This window comes from Oncorhynchus keta, chromosome 30 (assembly GCF_023373465.1).
Source record: "Oncorhynchus keta strain PuntledgeMale-10-30-2019 chromosome 30, Oket_V2, whole genome shotgun sequence".
Lineage (NCBI taxonomy): Eukaryota > Metazoa > Chordata > Actinopteri > Salmoniformes > Salmonidae > Oncorhynchus > Oncorhynchus keta.
Window position 1 is genome coordinate 60,606,753 of NC_068450.1, and position 21,001 is coordinate 60,627,753.

Consider the following 21,001-nt stretch of genomic DNA (forward strand, 5'->3'; position numbering starts at 1 on the left):
CTCTCTTTGAGGACAATACAATGCCACTGACACAGCCCGCTACCAAAGCCTGTGGGCTCTCCTTCTCCCTGGCCAACGTGAGTAAAACATTTAAACGTGTTAACCCTCGCAAGGCTGACGGCCCAGACAGCATCCCTAGCCGCATCCTCAGTGTACCTGATACTCTACCTGATACCCTACAACCACTCCAATTTGCTTACCGCCCCAATAGGTCCACAGACGACACAATCGCCATCACAAGGTACACTGCCATCTGGACAAGAGGAATACCTATATAAGAATGCTGTTCATTGACTACAGCTCGGCATTTAACACCATAGTACCCTTCAAACTCATCATTAAGCTGGAGACCCCGGGTCTCGACCCTGCCCTGTGCAACTGGGTCCTGGACTTTCTGATGGTCCACCCCCAGGTGGTGAGGGTAGGAAACAACCTCTCCACCCCACTGATCCTCAACACTGGGGCCCCACAAGGGTGCGTTCTCAGCCCTCTCCTGTACTCCCTGTTCACCCTTGGCTGCACGCCTCCAACTCAATCATCAAGTTTGCTAGCACACTTAACCAGCATGGCTACCACAGCAGTCTATAGCAATACACCATCCCATCTGGTTTGTGCTTAGTGGGACTATGTTTTTCAAATGGACAATGGCCCAACACACCTCCAGGCTGTGTAAGGGCTATTTGACTAAGAAGGATAGTGATTGAGTGCTGTATCAGATGACCTGGCCTCCACAATCTCCCAACCTCAACCCAATTGAGATGGTAAGGAATGAGTTGGGCCGCAGAGTGAAGGAAAAGCAGCCAACAAGTGCTCAGCATATGTGGGATCTCCTTCAAGACGGTTGGAAAAGCATTCCAGGTGAAGCTGTTTGAGAGAATGCCAAGATTGTGCAAAGCAGTCATCAAGGCAAAGGGTGGCTACTTTGAAGAATCTCAAATATAAAATTTGTTTAACACCTTTTTGGTTACTACATGATTGCATATGTGTTATTTCATAGTTTTAATGTCTTCATTATTCTACAATGTAGAAAATAGTAAAAATAAAGAAAAACCATTGAATGAGTAGGTGTGTCCATACTTTTTGACTGGTTCTTTATATTCTAAGAGCTTGTAGGTATTGTGTGGTTTATTTCCATTATCAGGCTGAGCATCAGTGTTTGGCTCCAAAATGTTTCCGTTTGTGTTTCTCACTTCGGAGGCTCAGCCCAAAACATCTGTCACGCCCTGACCTTAGAGATCAATTTTATTTCTCTATTTGGTGAGGTCAGGGTGTGATGTGGGGTGGGAATTCTGTGTTTTGTATTTCTTTGGTTTTGGCAGAGTGTGGTTCCCAATCAGAGGCAGCTGTCTATCGTTGTCTCTGATTGGGAATCATACTTATGTAGCCTGTTTTCCTACCTATGTTGTGGGATCTTTTTTTTTTTTTTGTTAGATCTGCGAAGCCGGCAGAACGTGACGGTCGTTATTCCTTTTGTTGTTTTTGATTGGTGTTCTGAGTATTAAAGATCATGAACACTTACCACGCTGCACCTTGGTCTACTTCTTCAGACGATCGTCACAAGAGCTGTATCTGTGGTACAGTAATTATCACTGCCAGTTGAAATGTGGGAGTGAGGCGAGAGGGGAAGATGTAACTGTGAATTAAATTAACTAAATCACATCCCAGCGTTGTTAGTGAGATGGAAGTTGGGACCGTGCATCAAATCCCACAAGGCTAACTGACCTAGTTCTATCACACAGTTCTCCTTTGTTGTCCTCTGTTCCTGGTAAACATTTCTCTCAGTCCCGGGTGAAGGGTGTCATAAACACGTGTTTATTAAATGGGTTTTATTATACGTGTTTATGATTAAGTATTAAAAAATGCTCCACCCCTCCCACACACAATTTGCATGAACAAAATGTCAGGCTGCCAGGATATTATCTTCAGTCGATTGAGTTTACTAAGTCAAGAGAATTACACAACATTTACAGGTCTGTAGTGTGTCTGTGCTGTTAGTTCTGTAAGGTGTGTTTGTGATTGAAACCAAAGGGTTCATGTCCCCTCCACTATATAGATTTATAATTCTATTCTGTTGTTTCTTTTCCACAGAATGAATTAATACATTCATAATTTAGATATTAAAATGATCCATCAGTGCCTCCTTGAGCACACTAGGCACATAACCGCTCGGTTTCTATCAGTATGAAATAAATGTTTAATGAACAATCATCTATGATTATATACACTGATCTAATCACAGACGAGATGTGCAGGAGACAGGAAGAGGGTAAAGGGTAAGGAACCAATTGGGACAGGCTGTTAGTGTATGTTAGTGTGTCTGAGTGTGTGTGTGTGTGTTCAGCCATCAGCTTTCTTCATGCCCCTCCCCATCAGGCATGCGAACACAGTCAGAACCATCTTGGGTTTCACCTCAACCAGGTCATCAGGCAGAGCGTAGACACGGGCTCCAATCTTCCTGGATACCGTGATAGCATACCTACAGGAAGACAAAAGGGAAGGGAAGTCAGCTCAGGGGTCAGAGGATAGAGGTCAGTTCGAAGTAAGAGGTTAGAGGTTGAGGGTCGAGGTCATTTAGAGTTCAGAGGTTAAGGGTCAGGGGTTATTTACTTGGCGTTGTTGAGCTTATCTGCATCGCTGAGCTCCCCTCTCTTCACCAGCTCCTCTTTGATAGATTTGGGGGCGATGGTGTCTAACAAATCTATCACTGGGAGACTAGTACTGATCAGCTTATCCTGCAGGACACACACACACACAGATGCAAATTAGAACTGTTCACGCACACACACACATTAAAGCTGTTTACATGCACACAATGTGCACTGCACACTCACACACGTACACACCCACCTTGAAGCTGCTGATCTGTGAGTCCTTGCCTCCCTCTTTGAGCTGAGTGTTGACCCAGTTGATTATGATCTGGTCTCCAATCTTCTCCCCATCTCCTAGATCAGACAACACCTGGAGAGTGTACCTGAGGGGGGTGGGGGATGATAGAGGGATAGTAAGAGGTGAGAGAGATGTCGAAGTGAAAAAGGAAAGGTGTGTGTTTGTACTATACATACCTCCTCATCAGCTGCCAGACCAGAGCCAGTGTGTGCATGGGACTTCCCTCATTCAGATTCACTCCTCCAATTCCCACCAATGAGAATCGAGCTTTATTCCGACCCAGTTCCACCGCATAGGTACAGTTCTCCAACTACACACACAGACACACCAACACAATGCCTGGAAATCCTCTGTATTTTCATCAACAATATATTGATAAAGGAGAGTCTGTGTGTGTCTGTGTGTCTGTGTGTCTGTGTGTGTGTGTGTGTGTGTGTGTGTGTGTGTGTGTGTGTGTGTGTGTGTGTGTGTGTGTGTGTGTGTGTGTGTGTGTGTGTGTGTGACTGTGTGCGCGCCAAGAACGCAAGATATTATTGTTGTGTGTGAGGCCAAGGGGAGGTGCTTGTTTTGGAAGTGGGCTGCTCATTGGACGGCTACATGGAGCAGGCCTTTGCTGAGAAGCCTGACAAAAACTAGGGCAAAGCCATTGGCTAGGTACTGGTCTGTTTCAGCTGTCGTGGGCAGCCTAGCTGTTTGGAGAAGCAGGTGCCTTCTGTACCCTGGAGTGCCACACATACATGGACTTTTGACATGTTTGGGATCCTTTTTTGTCAATTTGATTGGTGGATTCAAATAAAGTATGTGTGTGTGTACCTTCTTCATGTTACTGCCCAGTGCAGAGTATGGAGGTCTGTTGACTTTTTTCCACTCTACAGGGACGTTGACTTTCTCATACAGCTGGAGAATCACCACCGCATCACACAGGTCACTGCAACACACACACACACACCAATCAACACATGCAAACATTAACACACACACTTGTATACCCTCTCTCTCTGTGTGTGTGTGTGTGTGTGTGTGTGTGTGTGTGTGTGTGTGTGTGTGTGTGTGTGTGTGTGTGTGTGTGGTTACTGTACCAGTAGAGGTGGTTGACATAGGGAGCAACTCCCAGAGAGTTCATCCAGTTCCTGAATGTTTTCTCCTCTCTGGATTCTCCTGTTAGGACAACACTACACATATTACAGTGTGCTGTGTCTGTGTGTGAGAGAGAAAGAGTGTGTGTGTGTGTTTGTGAGTGTGTGAGAGAGAAAGAATGTGTGTGTGTGTGTGTGTGTGTGTGTGTGTGTGTGTGTGTGTGTGTGTGTGTGTGTGTGTGTGTGTGTGTGTGTGTGTGTGTGTGTGTGTGTGTGTGTGTGTGCGTGCAGCTCACCCTCTATGAGTGCTGTGTCTATGTTGTTGCTGTTAGTCCTCTTCAGGGCCGGGTGTGTGTTGAAGAGGTTGGCTACGAAGGCCAGGTTCAGCTTGCTGTTGCCAGACACCACATCCATAGGAGACACAAACTGTCTGCAGTCCAGACGGGCTGCCTGGCGAAGCATCATCTCTGCCCTGCGTTCGTCGTCACGCTCCTATACACACACACACACACACACACACAAACGTAAGTGGCAACACACACACACACATGAAAACATGAACACGCACATATGAATACACACCCACTTACATTGATGCCGGTCATATCGATGTGGATGGCCATCTCGTCTATGTCCTCTCCTTTAGGTGAGATCTGGTCCAACAGGGTGAAATACGCTCTGGAATCCTACAGTATAATAACAGCATTAATACATAAACAACATATTTGCAGTGTGTGTGTGTGTGTGTGTGTGTGTGTGTGTGACCGTATGTGATTGACAGTCTGTGTGTTACCTTGATGTCTTGGCTGAAGTTGCTGATTGGTTGGGCCCCAGCGTTGCCTAGGTGATGGTTGACCCAGCGTAGCAACAGTTCTTCAGGAGACAATGACATCAGGTGTTCTAACTCCTCCCCCTCAAACAGCAGGTTAATAAGAGCTGCAAATAAACACAATAAGCCAATCGATTTGCAGTGTGGTACAGATACACACACACACAAACAGCCAATAGGGTTGCAGGATGTTACAAGTGGGGTCCCTCCTGTCTCAGCCTCCAGTATTTATGCTGCAGTAGTTTGTGTCGGGGGGCTAGGGTCAGTTTGTTATATCTGGAGTACTTCTCCTGTCCTATTCGGTGTCCTGTGTGAATCTAAGTGTGTGTTCTCTAATTCTCTCCTTCTTTCTTTCTCTCTCTCGGAGGACCTGAGCCCTAGGACCATGCCCCAGGACTACCTGACATGATGACTACTTGCTGTCCCCAGTCCACCTGGCCATGCTGCTGCTCCAGTTTCAACTGACCTGAGCCCTAGGACCATGCCCCAGGACTACCTGACATGATGACTCCTTGCTGTCCCCAGTCCACCTGGCCATGCTGCTGCTCCAGTTTCAACTGTTCTGCCTTACTATTATTCGACCATGCTGGTCATTTATGAACATTTGAACACCTTGGCCATGTTCTGTTATAATCTCCACCCGGCACAGCCAGAAGAGGACTGGCCACTCCACATATACTCTCTCGAATTCTCTCTTTCTTTCTCTCTCTCAGAGGACCTGAGCCCTTGGACCGTGCCCCAGGACTACCTGACATGATGACTCCTTGCTGTCCCCAGTCCACCTGGCCATGCTGCTGCTCCAGTTTCAACTGTTCTGTCTTGTTATTATTCGGCCATGCTGGTCATTTATGACCATTTGAAAATCTTGGTCATGTTCTGTTATAATCTCCACCCGGCACAGCCAGAAGAGCACTGGCCACCCCACATAGCCTGGTTCCTCTCTCGGTTTCTTCCTAGGTTTTGGCCTTTCAAGGGAGTTTTTCCTAGCCACTGTGCTTCTACACCTGCATTGCTTGCTGTTTGGGGTTTTAGGCTGGGTTTCTGTATAGCACTTTGAGATATCAGCTGATGTACGAAGGGCTATATAAATACATTTGATTTGATTTGATTTGGTCATGTAATTTGACATGGGCATGAAGCTCATATGACATTGAAACTAAATTAGACACTATGTTTGTGGCTGTTTATGTGTTTGACAATGTGTGTGTGTGTGTGTGTGTGTGTGTGTACCCTCGTTGCTGCTGATCTCTATGTCAGCAAACAGTCCTATCTTGATAATCTGCCAAAGCAGCCCCAGCACCAGGTGGGGTTTCCCAGCCATCAGGTCAGGGGCGTCGATGTTGACCACGGTACAGCCGATAGACAATGCAGAGTTTATCGCCAGCATCAGGTTCTCCTAGAGAAGGGAGAGGGAGAGATTGAGAGTTAGAGATTTGATATGGGACAGTCCAATTTTTCCTCTGTGTGTGTGTGTGTGTTAACTCACGGTCATGGTAAAGGTGGTTTGTTTCTTGGTGTTGATGACTCTCTCATCGATGGTGTCAGACTGGGAGAGGTTGATCATTTTACTGCAAAGACAAAACAGAGTATATGTTAGCAGTGTGTGTGTGTGTGTGTGAGTGTGTGTATATATATTTGTGCCTGTGTGTGTGTTACCAGAGCAGGATCCCATCTTTTACTGATTTGAAGAGACTGTCTCCGTCAGGGTTCATGGGTAGAAGGTGTTTACAGTCTTCATCTTTAGCCAGAGACTTGTTGATCCAGTTCACAAATGCCACCTTCTCCTCATCTAACACACACACACACACACCCACACATACGCACACAAACACACACACACACACCCACACAAAAACACACACGTTCTTGCATGATTAGGACACAAACATTTTCTCTCTCTCTCTCTCTCTCTCTCTCTCTCTCTCTCTCTCTCTCTCTCTCTCTCTCTCTCTCTCTCTCTCTCTCTCTCTCTCTCTCTCTCTCTCTCTCTCTCTCTCTCTCTCTCTCTCTCTCTCTCTCTCTCTCTCTCTCTCTCTCTCTCTCTCTCTCTCTCTCTCTCTCTCTCTCTCTCTCTCTCTCTCTCTCTCTACCTGAGTAGGAGTGCTGTGTTCCCTCGCTGGAGATTCCTGACAATCCTCCAAAGGATTGTATCCCTTCTCTCCTGGCGATGGTTTTCTTGAACGTCTCACTGAGCTCCTTACTCTTCAGCTCCTGGTAGATCTACAAGACAGGATGGGCCGTGTCTCTGAGTGTGTCTGTGTGAGTGTGTCTTTGTGAGTGTGTCTGTGTCTGTGTGAGAGTGTCTGTGTCAGTGTGTCTGTGTGAGTGTGTCTGTGTCAGTGTCAGTGTGTCTGTGTGAGTATGTCTGTGTGAGAGTGTCTGCGTGAGTATGTCTGTGTGAGTATGTCTGTGTCAGAGTGTCTGTGTCAGTGTGTCTGTGTGAGTGGGTGAGTGTGTCTGTGTGGGTGTGTCTGTGTGAGTATGTCTGTGTGAGTATGTCTGTGTGAGAGTGTCTGTGGCAGTGTGTCTGTGTGTGTGTCTGTGTCAGTGTGTCTGTGTGAGTATGTCTGTGTCAGTGTGTCTGTGTGAGAGTGTCTGTGTGAGTGTGTCTGTGTCAGTGTGTCTGTGTGAGTATGTCTGTGTGAGAGTGTCTGTGTGAATGTGTCTGTGTGAGTGTGTCTGTGTGAGTGTGTCTGTGTGAGTGTGTGAGTGTGTCTGTGTGAGTGTGTCTTTGTGAATGTGTCTGTGTGAGTGTGTCTGTGTGAGTGTGTCTGTGTGAGTGTGTGAGTGTGTCTGTGTGAGTGTGTATGTGTGAGTGTGTCTGTGTGAGTGAGTCTGTGTGAGTGTGTGCGTGTGTCTGTGTGAGTGTGTCTGTGTGAGTATGTCTGTGTGAGTGTGTCTGTGTGAGTGTGTCTGTGTGAGTGTGTCTGTGTGAGAATGTCTGTGTGAGTGTGTCTGTGTGAGTGTGTCTGTGTGAGTGTGTCTGTGTGAGTATGTCTGTGTGAGTGTGTCTGTGTCAGTGTGTCTGTGTGAGTATGTCTGTGTGAGTGTGTCTGTGTGAGTGTGTCTGTGTGAGTGTGTCTGTGTGAGTATGTCTGTGTGAGTATGACTGTGTGAGTGTGTCTGTGTCAGTGTGTCTGTGTGAGTGTGTCTGTGTGAGTGTGTCAGTGTGTCTGTGTGAGTATGTCTGTGTGAGTGTGTCAGTGTGTCTGTGTGAGTATGTCTGTGTGAGTGTGTCTGTGTAAATGTGTCTGTGTGAGAGTGTCTGTGTGAATGTGTGAGTGTGTCTGTGTGAGTGTGTATGTGGATGCGTGCCTACATGTGTCACTGTCTTTACTTCGGTGTATTTTAAATCTTACCGAGACGAACTCTTCAAAGCTGATCTTCCCGTCCTTGTTGGTGTCTCCTGCTACGAAGATCTCCACTATGTCTCTGACTCTGTAGCCTGGCATGGAGAAACTAGCCTCTCTGAACAGCTCCTGCAGCTCAAAGTCACTGACAAAACCACTGTTGTCAGTATCTGTATGGGAGGAAACACAGGCAGTCAGGCAGGTAGGCAGATAGGCAGGCAGACGGACAGACAGAAAGAGAGAGAGACAGACAGAGCGAGAGAGGGATGGGTAGGCAGGTAGGCAGGCAGGCGGACAGACAGAAAGAGAGAGAGACAGACAGAGCGAGAGAGGGATGGGTAGGCAGGTAGGCAGGCAGGCAGGCAGGCAGGCAGACAGACAGAAAGAGAGACAGACAGAGCGAGAAAGAGATGGGTAGGCAGGTAGGCAGGCAGGCAGACAGACAGAAAGAGAGACAGAGAGACAGACAGAGTGACAGAGAGATGGGTAGGCAGGTAGGCATGCAGGCAGGCAGACAGACAGAAAGAGAGACAGAGAGACAGACAGAGCGAGAGAGGGATGGTAGGCAGGCAGGCAGACAGACAGAAAGAGAGACAGACAGAGCGAGAGAGAGATGGGTAGGCAGGTAGGCAGGCAGGCGGACAGACAGAAAGAGAGAGAGACAGACAGACAGAGCGAGAGAGGGATGGGTAGGCAGGCAGGCAGACAGACAGAAAGAGAGACAGACAGAGCGAGAGAGAGATGGGTAGGCAGGTAGGCAGGCAGGCAGGCAGACAGACAGAAAGAGAGACAGAGAGACAGACAGAGTGACAGAGAGATGGGTAGGCAGGTAGGCAGGCAGACAGAATTATGACCAGATGAAGTGCCATGCTCAAGGCCAAAATGGAGGCCCGTTACTAGTTCCCTCCCCTCTTGTCATCTCCGGGTTCTGGATTTAAACCAGCAACCTTTTAGCTACTAGTCACTGTCTCTAACCTCAAGGTTACCGATATCCCTCTCTAATCTCCAGATTACCTCTCTAACCTCAAGGTTACATATATCCCTCTCTAATCTCCAGATTACCTCTCTAACCTCAAGGTTACTTATTTCCCTCTCTAACCTCTAGGTTACATTTCTAACCTCTAGGTTACCTCTCTAACCTCTAGGTTAACTCTCTAACCTCAATGTTATATATCTCCCTCTCTAATCTCTAGATTACCTATCTAACTTCAAGGTTACCTATATCCCTCTCTAACCTCTAGGTTACCTCTCTAACCTCAAGGTTACCTATCTAACTTCAAGGTTACCTATATCCCTCTCTAACCTCTAGGTTACCTCTCTAACCTCAAGGTTACCTATATCCCTCTCTAACCTATAGGTTACCTATCTAACCTCTAGATTACCTATCTAACCTCTAGATTATCTATCTAACCTCTAGATTATCTATCTAACTTCAAGGTTACCTATATCCCTCTCTAACCTCTAGGTTACCTATCTATCCTCTAGGTTACCCATATCCCTCTCTAACCTCTAGGTTACCTCTCTAACCTCTAGATTATCTATCTAACCTCTAGGTTACCTCTCTAACCTCTAGGTTACCTATCTATCCTCTAGGTTACCTATATCCCTCTCTAACCTCTAGGTTACCTATCTATCCTCTAGGTTACCTATATCCCTCTCTAACCTCTAGGTTACCTATCTATCCTCTAGGTTACCTATATCCCTCTCTAACCTCTAGGTTACCTCTCTAACCTCTAGATTATCTATCTAACCTCTAGGTTACGTCTCTAACCTCTAGGTTACCTATCTATCCTCTAGGTTACCTATATCCCTCTCTAACCTCTAGGTTACCTATCTATCCTCTAGGTTACCTATATCCCTCTCTAACCTCTAGGTTACCTATCTATCCTCTAGGTTACCTATATCCCTCTCTAACCTCTAGGTTACCTATCTATCCTCTAGGTTACCTATATCCCTCTCTAACCTCTAGATTATCTATCTAACTTCAAGGTTACCTATATCCCTCTCTAACCTCTAGATTATCTATCTAACTTCAAGGTTACCTATATCCCTCTCTAACCTCTAGATTATCTATCTAACTTCAAGGTTACCTATATCCCTCTCTAACCTCTAGGTTACCTATCTATCCTCTAGGTTACCTATATCCCTCTCTAACCTCTAGGTTACCTATCTATCCTCTAGGTTACCTATATCCCTCTCTAACCTCTAGGTTACCTATCTATCCTCTAGGTTACCTATATCCCTCTCTAACCTCTAGATTATCTATCTAACTTCAAGCTTACCTATATCCCTCTCTAACCTCTAGGTTACCTATCTATCCTCTAGGTTACCTATATCCCTCTCTAACCTCTAGATTATCTATCTAACTTCAAGGTTACCTATATCCTTCTCTAACCTCTAGGTTACCTATCTAACCTCTAGGTTACCTATCTCCCTCTCTAACCTCTAGGTTACTTCTCCAATCTCTAGGTTACCTCTCTAACCTCTAGGTTACCTCTCTAACCTGCAGGTTTCTCCCTAACCTCTAGGTTATATATCTCCCTATCTAACCTCTAGGTTACCTCTCTAACCTTGAGGTTACCTGTCTCCCTCTCTAACCTATAGGTTACCTCTCTAACCTTTAGGTTAACTCTCTAACCTCTAGGTTACCTATCTATCCTCTAGGTTACCTATATCCCTCTCTAACCTCTAGGTTACCTCTCTAACCTCAAGGTTACCTATATCCCTCTCTAATCTCCAGATTACCTCTCTAACCTCAAGGTTACCGATATCCCTCTCTAATCTCCAGATTACCTCTCTAACCTCAAGGTTACCGATATCCCTCTCTAATCTCCAGATTACCTCTCTAACCTCAAGGTTACCGATATCCCTCTCTAATCTCCAGATTACCTCTCTAACCTCAAGGTTACTTATTTCCCTCTCTAACCTATAGGTTACATTTCTAACCTCTAGGTTACCTCTCTAACCTCTAGGTTAACTCTCTAACCTCAAGGTTATATATCTCCCTCTCTAATCTCTAGATTACCTATCTAACTTCAAGGTTACCTATATCCCTCTCTAACCTCTAGGTTACCTCTCTAACCTCAAGGTTACCTATCTAACTTCAAGGTTACCTATATCCCTCTCTAACCTCTAGGTTACCTCTCTAACCTCAAGGTTACCTATATCCCTCTCTAACCTATAGGTTACCTATCTAACTTCAAGGTTACCTATATCCCTCTCTAACCTCTAGGTTACCTCTCTAACCTCAAGGTTACCTATATCCCTCTCTAACCTATAGGTTACCTATCTAACTTCAAGGTTACCTATATACCTATCGAACCTCTAGGTTTCCTATATCCCTCTCTAACCTCTAGGTTACCGCTCTAACCTCTAGATTATCTATCTAACTTCAAGGTTACCTATATCCCTCTCTAACCTCTAGGTTACCTATCCATCCTCTAGGTTACCTATCTAACTTCAAGGTTACCTATATCCCTCTCTAACCTCTAGGTTAACTCTCTAACCTCAAGGTTACCTATCTAACCTCAAGGTTACCTATCTAAGGTCTAGGTTACCTATCTAATCTCTAGGTTACCTATCTAACCTCTATGTTACCTATCTAACCTCTAGGTTACCTATCTAACCTCTAGGTTACCTATCTAACCTCTAGGTTACCTATCTCCCTCTCTAACCTCTAGGTTACTTCTCCAACCTCTAGGTTACCTCTCTAACCTCTAGGTTACCTCTCTAACCTCAAGGTTACCTATATCCCTCTCTAACCTATAGGTTACCTATCTAACCTCTAGATTACCTATCTAACCTCTAGATTATCTATCTAACCTCTAGATTATCTATCTAACTTCAAGGTTACCTATATCCCTCTCTAACCTCTAGGTTACCTATCTATCCTCTAGGTTACCCATATCCCTCTCTAACCTCTAGGTTACCTCTCTAACCTCTAGATTATCTATCTAACCTCTAGGTTACCTCTCTAACCTCTAGGTTACCTATCTATCCTCTAGGTTACCTATATCCCTCTCTAACCTCTAGGTTACCTATCTATCCTCTAGGTTACCTATATCCCTCTCTAACCTCTAGGTTACCTATCTATCCTCTAGGTTACCTATATCCCTCTCTAACCTCTAGGTTACCTATCTATCCTCTAGGTTACCTATATCCCTCTCTAACCTCTAAATTATCTATCTAACTTCAAGGTTACCTATATCCCTCTCTAACCTCTAGATTATCTATCTAACTTCAAGGTTACCTATATCCCTCTCTAACCTCTAGATTATCTATCTAACTTCAAGGTTACCTATATCCCTCTCTAACCTCTAGGTTACCTATCTATCCTCTAGGTTACCTATATCCCTCTCTAACCTCTAGGTTACCTATCTATCCTCTAGGTTACCTATATCCCTCTCTAACCTCTAGGTTACCTATCTATCCTCTAGGTTACCTATATCCCTCTCTAACCTCTAGATTATCTATCTAACTTCAAGCTTACCTATATCCCTCTCTAACCTCTAGGTTACCTATCTATCCTCTAGGTTACCTATATCCCTCTCTAACCTCTAGATTATCTATCTAACTTCAAGGTTACCTATATCCTTCTCTAACCTCTAGGTTACCTATCTAACCTCTAGGTTACCTATCTCCCTCTCTAACCTCTAGGTTACTTCTCCAATCTCTAGGTTACCTCTCTAACCTCTAGGTTACCTCTCTAACCTGCAGGTTTCTCCCTAACCTCTAGGTTATATATCTCCCTATCTAACCTCTAGGTTACCTCTCTAACCTTGAGGTTACCTGTCTCCCTCTCTAACCTATAGGTTACCTCTCTAACCTTTAGGTTAACTCTCTAACCTCTAGGTTACCTATCTATCCTCTAGGTTACCTATATCCCTCTCTAACCTCTAGGTTACCTCTCTAACCTCAAGGTTACCTATATCCCTCTCTAATCTCCAGATTACCTCTCTAACCTCAAGGTTACCGATATCCCTCTCTAATCTCCAGATTACCTCTCTAACCTCAAGGTTACCGATATCCCTCTCTAATCTCCAGATTACCTCTCTAACCTCAAGGTTACCGATATCCCTCTCTAATCTCCAGATTACCTCTCTAACCTCAAGGTTACTTATTTCCCTCTCTAACCTATAGGTTACATTTCTAACCTCTAGGTTACCTCTCTAACCTCTAGGTTAACTCTCTAACCTCAAGGTTATATATCTCCCTCTCTAATCTCTAGATTACCTATCTAACTTCAAGGTTACCTATATCCCTCTCTAACCTCTAGGTTACCTCTCTAACCTCAAGGTTACCTATCTAACTTCAAGGTTACCTATATCCCTCTCTAACCTCTAGGTTACCTCTCTAACCTCAAGGTTACCTATATCCCTCTCTAACCTATAGGTTACCTATCTAACTTCAAGGTTACCTATATCCCTCTCTAACCTCTAGGTTACCTCTCTAACCTCAAGGTTACCTATATCCCTCTCTCTAACCTATAGGTTACCTATCTAACTTCAAGGTTACCTATATACCTATCGAACCTCTAGGTTTCCTATATCCCTCTCTAACCTCTAGGTTACCGCTCTAACCTCTAGATTATCTATCTAACTTCAAGGTTACCTATATCCCTCTCTAACCTCTAGGTTACCTATCCATCCTCTAGGTTACCTATCTAACTTCAAGGTTACCTATATCCCTCTCTAACCTCTAGGTTAACTCTCTAACCTCAAGGTTACCTATCTAACCTCAAGGTTACCTATCTAAGGTCTAGGTTACCTATCTAATCTCTAGGTTACCTATCTAACCTCTATGTTACCTATCTAACCTCTAGGTTACCTATCTAACCTCTAGGTTACCTATCTAACCTCTAGGTTACCTATCTCCCTCTCTAACCTCTAGGTTACTTCTCCAACCTCTAGGTTACCTCTCTAACCTCTAGGTTACCTCTCTAACCTGCAGGTTTCTCCCTAACCTCTAGGTTATATATCTCCCTCTCTAACCTCTAGGTTACCTCTCTAACCTTGAGGTTACCTGTCTCCCTCTCTAACCTCTAGGTTACCTCTCTAACCTTTAGGTTAACTCTCTAACCTCTAGGTTACCTATCTATCCTCTAGGTTACCTATATCCCTCTCTAACCTCTAGGTTACCTCTCTAACCTCTAGATTACCTATCTAACCTCTAGATGATCTATCTAACTTCAAGGTTACCTATATCCCTCTCTAACCTCTAGGTTACCTATCCATCCTCTAGGTTACCTATATCCCTCTCTAACCTCTAGGTTAACTCTCTAACCTCAAGGTTACCTATCTAACCTCAAGGTTGCCTATCTAACCTCTAGGTTGCCTATCTAACCTCTAGGTTACCTATCTAACCTCTAGGTTACCTATCTAACCTCTAGGTTACCTATCTAACCTCTATGTTACCTATCTAACCTCTAGGTTACCTATCTAACCTCTAGGTTACCTATCTAACCTCTAGGTTACCTATCTCCCTCTCTAACCTCTAGGTTACTTCTCCAACCTCTAGGTTACCTCTCTAACCTCTAGGTTACCTCTCTAATCTGCAGGTTTCTCCCTAACCTCTAGGTTATATATCTCCCTCTCTAACCTCTAGGTTACCTCTCTAACCTTGAGGTTACCTGTCTCCCTCTCTAACCTCTAGGTTACCTCTCTAACCTTTAGGTTAACTCTCTAACCTCTAGGTTACCTCTCTAACTTCTAGGTTACCCCTCTAACCTCCAGGTTACCTCTCTAACCTCCAGGTTACCTCTCTAACCTCCAGGTTAACTATCTTCCTCTCTAACCTCCAGGTTACCCCTCTAACCTCTAGGTTACCCCTCTAACCTCCAGGTTAACTATATCCCTCTCTAACCTCTAGGTTACCTCTCTAACCTCCAGGTTAACTATCTCCCTCTCTAACCTCCAGTTTACCCCTGTAACCTCCAGGTTAACTATCTCCCTCTCTAACTTCTAGGTTACCTCTATAACCTCTAGGTTACCCCTCTAACCTCCAGGTTACCTCCCTAACCTCGAGGTTAACTCTCTAACCTCTGTGGGTGTCTGTGGGTGTGTGTGTGTGTGTGTGTGTGTGTGTGTGTGTGTGTGTGTGTGTGTGCGTGCGTGCGTGCGTGTGTGCGTGTGTGTGTGTGTGTGTGTGTGTGTGTATGTGTGTGTGTGTGTATGTGTGTGTGTGTGTCTGTAACTAACCGATCCTGTTGAAAGCCTCCCGGAGCTCCTCCAGGTCCTCTCGTGAAATCTGGGTCACATTTTTCGCCATACTGGACAGTCTATCTAGATTACCTGATATTTATATTATATACACATACACACACACACACACACACACACACACACACACACACACACACACACACACACACACACACACACACACACACACACACACACACACACACACACACACACACACACACAGTCAATTTATCATCACAATTAAAGGAAATATTTATAATTGAAACGCAAGGTACAGATGCAGAACAATCTAGAGGCAAAAGAAACGCACACCTATTTAGGCGAGGTGCTGGCTAGCGGAGTGGAACACTTCACAAAATAAAGGAGAGCCGCACACTCTAGGAGCTCAGATGCAGAAATGTTAATGTCCAACGTTTCGACAGACAAGCTGTCTTCATCAGGGTATAATTACAAACACTGCGGGATAACTCATTTATATAGTGTGTGGCATGATATTATTGGTAAATTCTCATACATTAAAATATCAAACAAAAAACAAATGGATAGCGTACGATCATAGATACAATTTGGCTACATAAGCCTACAAACATTTACAATAGCAAAATCACAACAATCACACGATTGCAGAACAAACTTGACTGCTAAACTGACAAGCAGGCAACATGCTTCCATTGTGACCTCATGCTTCAATTGTGACCTCATGCTTCCATTGTGACCTCATGCTTCCATTGTGATCTCATGCTTCCATTGTGACCTCATTCTTCCATTGTGACCTCGTGCTTCCATTGACCTGCCAGTGTATTGAGCAATAAGCTAATCTACCAGTACTAGCAGTGATAAGTGTGCTATCACAGGCTGCAGAGAATACAGAGCTAACTACAATAAGGAGAGAGTAAAGATTGTCTACAATCTAGAATCTAATCAAAATAGTAGACCATACAATTTTTAGTGTATATTATTGAACCATACAATCTCAGCCCCAGAAGGTCGGGCCCATATCTTTAAGCTCACAAAGACAACATGATACAGTTCTGTATCATGATCTATTATTATTAAAATAGTTGTGTGGTTATTGATTAACTCGAGGGAGAGATACGAGGACAATAAGGATATGTGTTGTGTGTTGTGTCCCGGAATGGCCTCAATATACACTGAGTGTACAAAACATTAGGAACACCAGCTCTTTCCATGACATAGACTGACCAGGTGAATCCAGGTGAAAACTATGATCCCTTATTGATCACTTGTTAAATCCAATTCAATCAGTGTAGATGAAGGGGAGGAGACAGTTTAAAGAAGGATTTTTAAGCATTGGGACATGGATTGTGTATGTGTGCCATTCAGAGGGTGGATGGGCGAGACATAACACTGAAGTGCCTTTGAACAGGGTAAGGTGGTAGGTGTCAGGCATATCGGTTTGAGTGTGTCAAGAACTGCAACGCTGCTGGGATTTTCACGCTCAACAGCGTTTTTCAAGAATGCTCCACCACCCAGAGGACATCCTGCCAACTTGAAACAACTGTGGGAAGCATTGGAGTCAACATGGGCCAACATCCCTGTGGAACGCTTTTGACACCTTGTAGAGTCCATGCCCCGTCGAACTGAGACTGTTCTGGGGGCACACTCAGCGTAGACTCTATATATGGCAGTGACTTTCATCCCACAGCTCTCTACTGTTCCATTCAAGTTTAGTCAATTCGGGAAATGAAATTCGATTTCGGATGCACATTTTTGAATTTGAATTGACTGAATTGACACACCCAGACAGCTCCCCTCGCTGACCCTCCACACACCTGACCCCAGGGGGCTCACACCTCAGAACACACCTTCATAAAAGCCTGTGTCTATTTGGTTCTGTTCTGGACGAGAGGGGCCAAGGTCTCTCTGCTCCCCAGCGTTCAGTCACTCCTGGCTGGGTAGAGCGGGTCTGCCGACAGGCCTAACAGGGGCTAGGAGTTGTTCAGCTGCGCTGGGTAGAGAAGAGGAGTTTGAATATTTTACATCCTTCTCCACATGAACATCAGCTGCGGAGGTAACTGCGTTGTTGTGAGCTGATATGTTCATTATTATGTGGTGTCCTAAATTACATGATCAAAAAAATCTAAAAAATATATACAGATGAATGATAGTAGACGCTAGTTAGACATTTACTTCGCAGGAAATGGACTTACAAACTAAGTGCAACAAGTATATTACAGAACTTAAACACTACTGGCTGAGACAAGACTGTATGACAAGTTCTGCTATATTTTTCATCTCGCTGTTCGCCAGCTACTTAGAAGACTTTGGTGACTCATTGCGACCCTAGACTGCGTATCATTTGATGCCAAGCAGTGATCGATCAGTCTTCCTCCTTTGATATACTGTAAGTGTCAGAAAGCATTACATAGGCTACTGTATTTGTGTAGTAAATAGCAGCCGAAACAGGAAATGAAGACTTACCGTGAAGAGAGGATCAGACAGGGCTGGAGAAGCTTGGTAGAGGTTTAGAGGTGGTCAGGTGTCTTCTCGCTCGCTGTCTTGACCGAAGCAGCGGAGGACAAGAGACCTTCGGCCCATTGAACTCTGGGATGGGCGTGGTCCTCCAGAGACTCCAGCCTGGGAGTTAGCAATTAACCCTTTAGCTGTGTCATCGGTTTCTTTCACCACACACCGGCATGCACGAACGCACACACGCATGCACACACACACAACCACACACAACCACATTGTAGAGAGATGTAAGAGGGACACACACACACACACACACACACACACACACACACACACACACACACACACACACACACACACACACACACACACACACACACACACACACACACACACACACACACACACCTTCCTTTCTTTGTTGCCAGACAATACAATGAAACTTTATGCAAGGAGAAAACAGGACGTTATTACACAAACTCACCGCTTTACTGTAACAACCACTGCTTTACTGTAACAACCCACTGCTTTACTGTAACAACCCACTGCTTTACTGTAACAACCCACTGCTTTACTGTAACACCCCACTGCTTTACTGTAACAACCCACTGCTTTACTGTAACAACCCACTGCTTTACTGTAACACCCCACTGCTTTACTGTAACAACCCACTGCTTTACTGTAACACCCCACTGCTTTACTGTAACAACCCACTGTTTTACTGTAACAACCAACTGCTTTACTGTAACAACCCACTGCTTTACTGTAACAACCCACTGCTTTACTGTAACAACCCACTGCTTTACTGTAACACCCCACTGCTTTACTGTAACAACCCACTGTTTTACTGTAACAACCAACTGCTTTACTGTAACAACCCACTGCTTTACTGTAACAACCCACTGCTTTACTGTAACAACCCACTGCTTTACTGTAACAAACAACTGCTTTACTGTAACAACCCACTGCTTTACTGTAACAACCCACTGCTTTACTGTAACAACCCACTGCTTTACTGTAACAACCCACTGCTTTACTGCCATATAAATGCTTCACCTTGATAGAGCCACATAGAGAAATGCTGAATTTACTGACTTTTCAAACAACAGCTAACTTAACTGCTATGGTTACTGAGAATCCAAATACTCGTTATGACTGGCAAAGTTGGTCAAACCTTTATATGGCTCTGGTTACCCAGTAACTCAGTCCTCCAGTACTGCAGTAAGGAGCTCTGGTCACCCAGTAACTCAGTCCTCCAGTACTGCAATAATGAGCTCTGGTCACCCAGTAACTCAGTCCTCCAGTACTGCAATAATGAGCTCTGGTCACCCAGTAACTTAGTCCTCCAGTACTGCAGTAAGGAGCTCTGGTCACCCAGTAACTCAGTCCTCCAGTACTGCAATAAGGAGCTCTGGTCACCCAGTAACTTAGTCCTCCAGTAAGGAGCCCTGGTCACCCAGGAACTCAGTCCTCCAGTACTGCAGTAAGGAGCTCTGGTCACCCAGTAACTTCGTCCTCCAGTACTGCAATAAGGAGCTTACTGTCTTTCACTCACCAGCCTGCTGAGAGGTTTAGGATCCGACCTGCAGGATAACAGGGATCCGGCCTCCCCTCTCCTCTCTTCAGAAACACACAAGTCCCACACTGTCCCTGAACCAAATAACACAAACCTCTATACGTTGTCTCTATACGTGGTCTCGACACACACCAACCTCATTAGTCTGTCTAATTAGTCTGTCTACCTCTAAAACAGACCTTCAGAACTCCCTCTCTTCCTCAGCTCTGCTCTCCATCTGACACCTGTCCCACACCGGGCCTCTCTGGTTACACACACACACACACACACACACACACACACACACACACACACACACACACACACACACACACACACACACACACACACACACACACACACACACACACACACACACACACACACACACACACACACACAGAGCTATCAAGACATAAATGTCCGCCAACTACAGATGCTATTGGGTATTGTATCGCTTACATATCTCAATGTGAAACCATCTAACAATCAGTGCTTTATATTGGTCCCGTTATTACACTGTAATCCAGCTGTGAATGACCTGAGAGATTAAACACTATGATTGAGAAGGAGAGCGTGGGAGAGAAGGGAGAGATAAAGGAGGAGCGGAGATAGAGAAAAGGGAGGGAGTGAGAAAGAGAGGGTGGGGTAAAGAGAGAGAGAGAGGGAGATACCCCCATGAAAAGCTGTAGTGATAAGCAGTGAACGCAGAATGCCCTCGACTGGTACACCCAGAGTACTTCACCTATAATGTTCTACACAGACACAGTGCTTCACCTATAATGTTCTACACAGACACAGTACTTCACCTATAATGTTCTACACAGACACAGTGCTTCACCTATAATGTTCTACACAGACACAGTACTTCACCTATAATGTTCTACACAGACACAGTGCTTCACCTATAATGTTCTACACAGACACAGTACTTCACCTATAATGTTCTAGTACTTCACAGACACAGTACTTCACCTATAATGTTCTACACAGACACAGTACTTCACCTATAATGTTCTACACAGACACAGTACTTCACCTATAATGTTCTATACAGACACAGTACTTCACCTATAATGTTCTATACAGACACAGTACTTCACCTATAATGTTCTACACAGACACAGTACTTCACCTATAATGTTCTACACAGACACAGTACTTCACCTATAATGTTCTATACAGACACAGTACTTCACCTATAATGTTCTATACAGACACAGTACTTCACCTATAATGTTCTACACAGACACAGTACTTCACCTATAATGTTCTACACAGACACAGTACTTCACCTATAATGTTCTACACAGACACAGTACTTCACCTATAATGTTCTACACAGACACAGTACTTCACCTATAATGTTCTACACAGACACAGTACTTCACCTATAATGTTCTATACAGACACAGTACTTCACCTATAATGTTCTACACAGACACAGTACTTCACCTATAATGTTCTACACAGACACAGTACTTCACCTATAATGTTCTACACAGACACAGTACTTCACCTATAATGTTCTACACAGACACAGTACTTCACCTATAATGTTCTACACAGACACAGTACTTCACCTATAATGTTCTACACAGACACAGTACTTCACCTATAATGTTCTACACAGACACAGTACTTCACCTATAATGTTCTACACAGACACA

General features: G+C 44.5%; 1 protein-coding gene and 1 long non-coding RNA gene across 9 annotated transcripts; both read right to left on the reverse strand.

The window, feature by feature from the left end:
- Window positions 1–1,914: 1,914 nt before the first annotated feature.
- On the reverse strand, window positions 1,915–19,570 carry LOC118363150 (plastin-1). Of its 5 annotated transcripts, none has more exons than XM_052488909.1 (18): window positions 19,532–19,570; window positions 17,786–17,941; window positions 17,170–17,312; window positions 15,338–15,430; window positions 8,151–8,311; window positions 6,882–7,011; window positions 6,448–6,580; window positions 6,278–6,359; window positions 6,022–6,187; window positions 4,756–4,898; window positions 4,553–4,648; window positions 4,259–4,454; window positions 3,966–4,044; window positions 3,700–3,814; window positions 3,063–3,196; window positions 2,848–2,971; window positions 2,608–2,732; window positions 1,915–2,476 (listed from the first exon to the last, which is right to left on the reverse strand). In XM_052488909.1, exons 4-18 carry the CDS (start codon window positions 15,405–15,407, stop codon window positions 2,338–2,340), a joined length of 1,893 nt encoding a protein of 630 aa, XP_052344869.1. In that variant the 5' UTR covers window positions 15,408–15,430; window positions 17,170–17,312; window positions 17,786–17,941; window positions 19,532–19,570; the 3' UTR covers window positions 1,915–2,337. The 5 variants fall into 5 exon arrangements, with proteins under 5 accessions (XP_052344869.1, XP_052344867.1, XP_052344866.1 ...); XM_052488907.1 differs by having other exon boundaries at window positions 17,170–17,307; window positions 19,332–19,569; XM_052488906.1 differs by having other exon boundaries at window positions 19,332–19,569.
- On the reverse strand, window positions 10,282–15,277 carry LOC127914043 (uncharacterized). Of its 4 annotated transcripts, none has more exons than XR_008087710.1 (3): window positions 13,977–15,276; window positions 11,964–12,011; window positions 10,282–10,392 (listed from the first exon to the last, which is right to left on the reverse strand). It is a non-coding gene; the product is annotated as an uncharacterized LOC127914043 (long non-coding RNA). The 4 variants fall into 4 exon arrangements; XR_008087709.1 differs by lacking the exon at window positions 13,977–15,276 and adding an exon at window positions 12,744–13,553; XR_008087708.1 differs by lacking the exon at window positions 10,282–10,392 and adding an exon at window positions 10,423–10,488 and having other exon boundaries at window positions 13,977–15,277.
- Window positions 19,571–21,001: the final 1,431 nt, after the last annotated feature.

What these genes read in the sequence shown, in the direction of transcription:
- LOC118363150 (XM_052488909.1), bottom strand. Translation starts at nt 15,407, where the DNA reads ATGGCGAAAAATGTGACCCAGATTTCACGAGAGGACCTGGAGGAGCTC. An exon ending in AAAGATGGGATCCTGCTCTG is followed by an intron (nt 6,360 to 6,447) that starts GTAACACACACA and finishes TTGTCTTTGCAG; the next exon opens with TAAAATGATCAACCTCTCCC. An exon ending in AGAGATCAGCAGCAACGAGG is followed by an intron (nt 4,899 to 6,021) that starts GTACACACACAC and finishes GTTTATTTGCAG; the next exon opens with CTCTTATTAACCTGCTGTTT.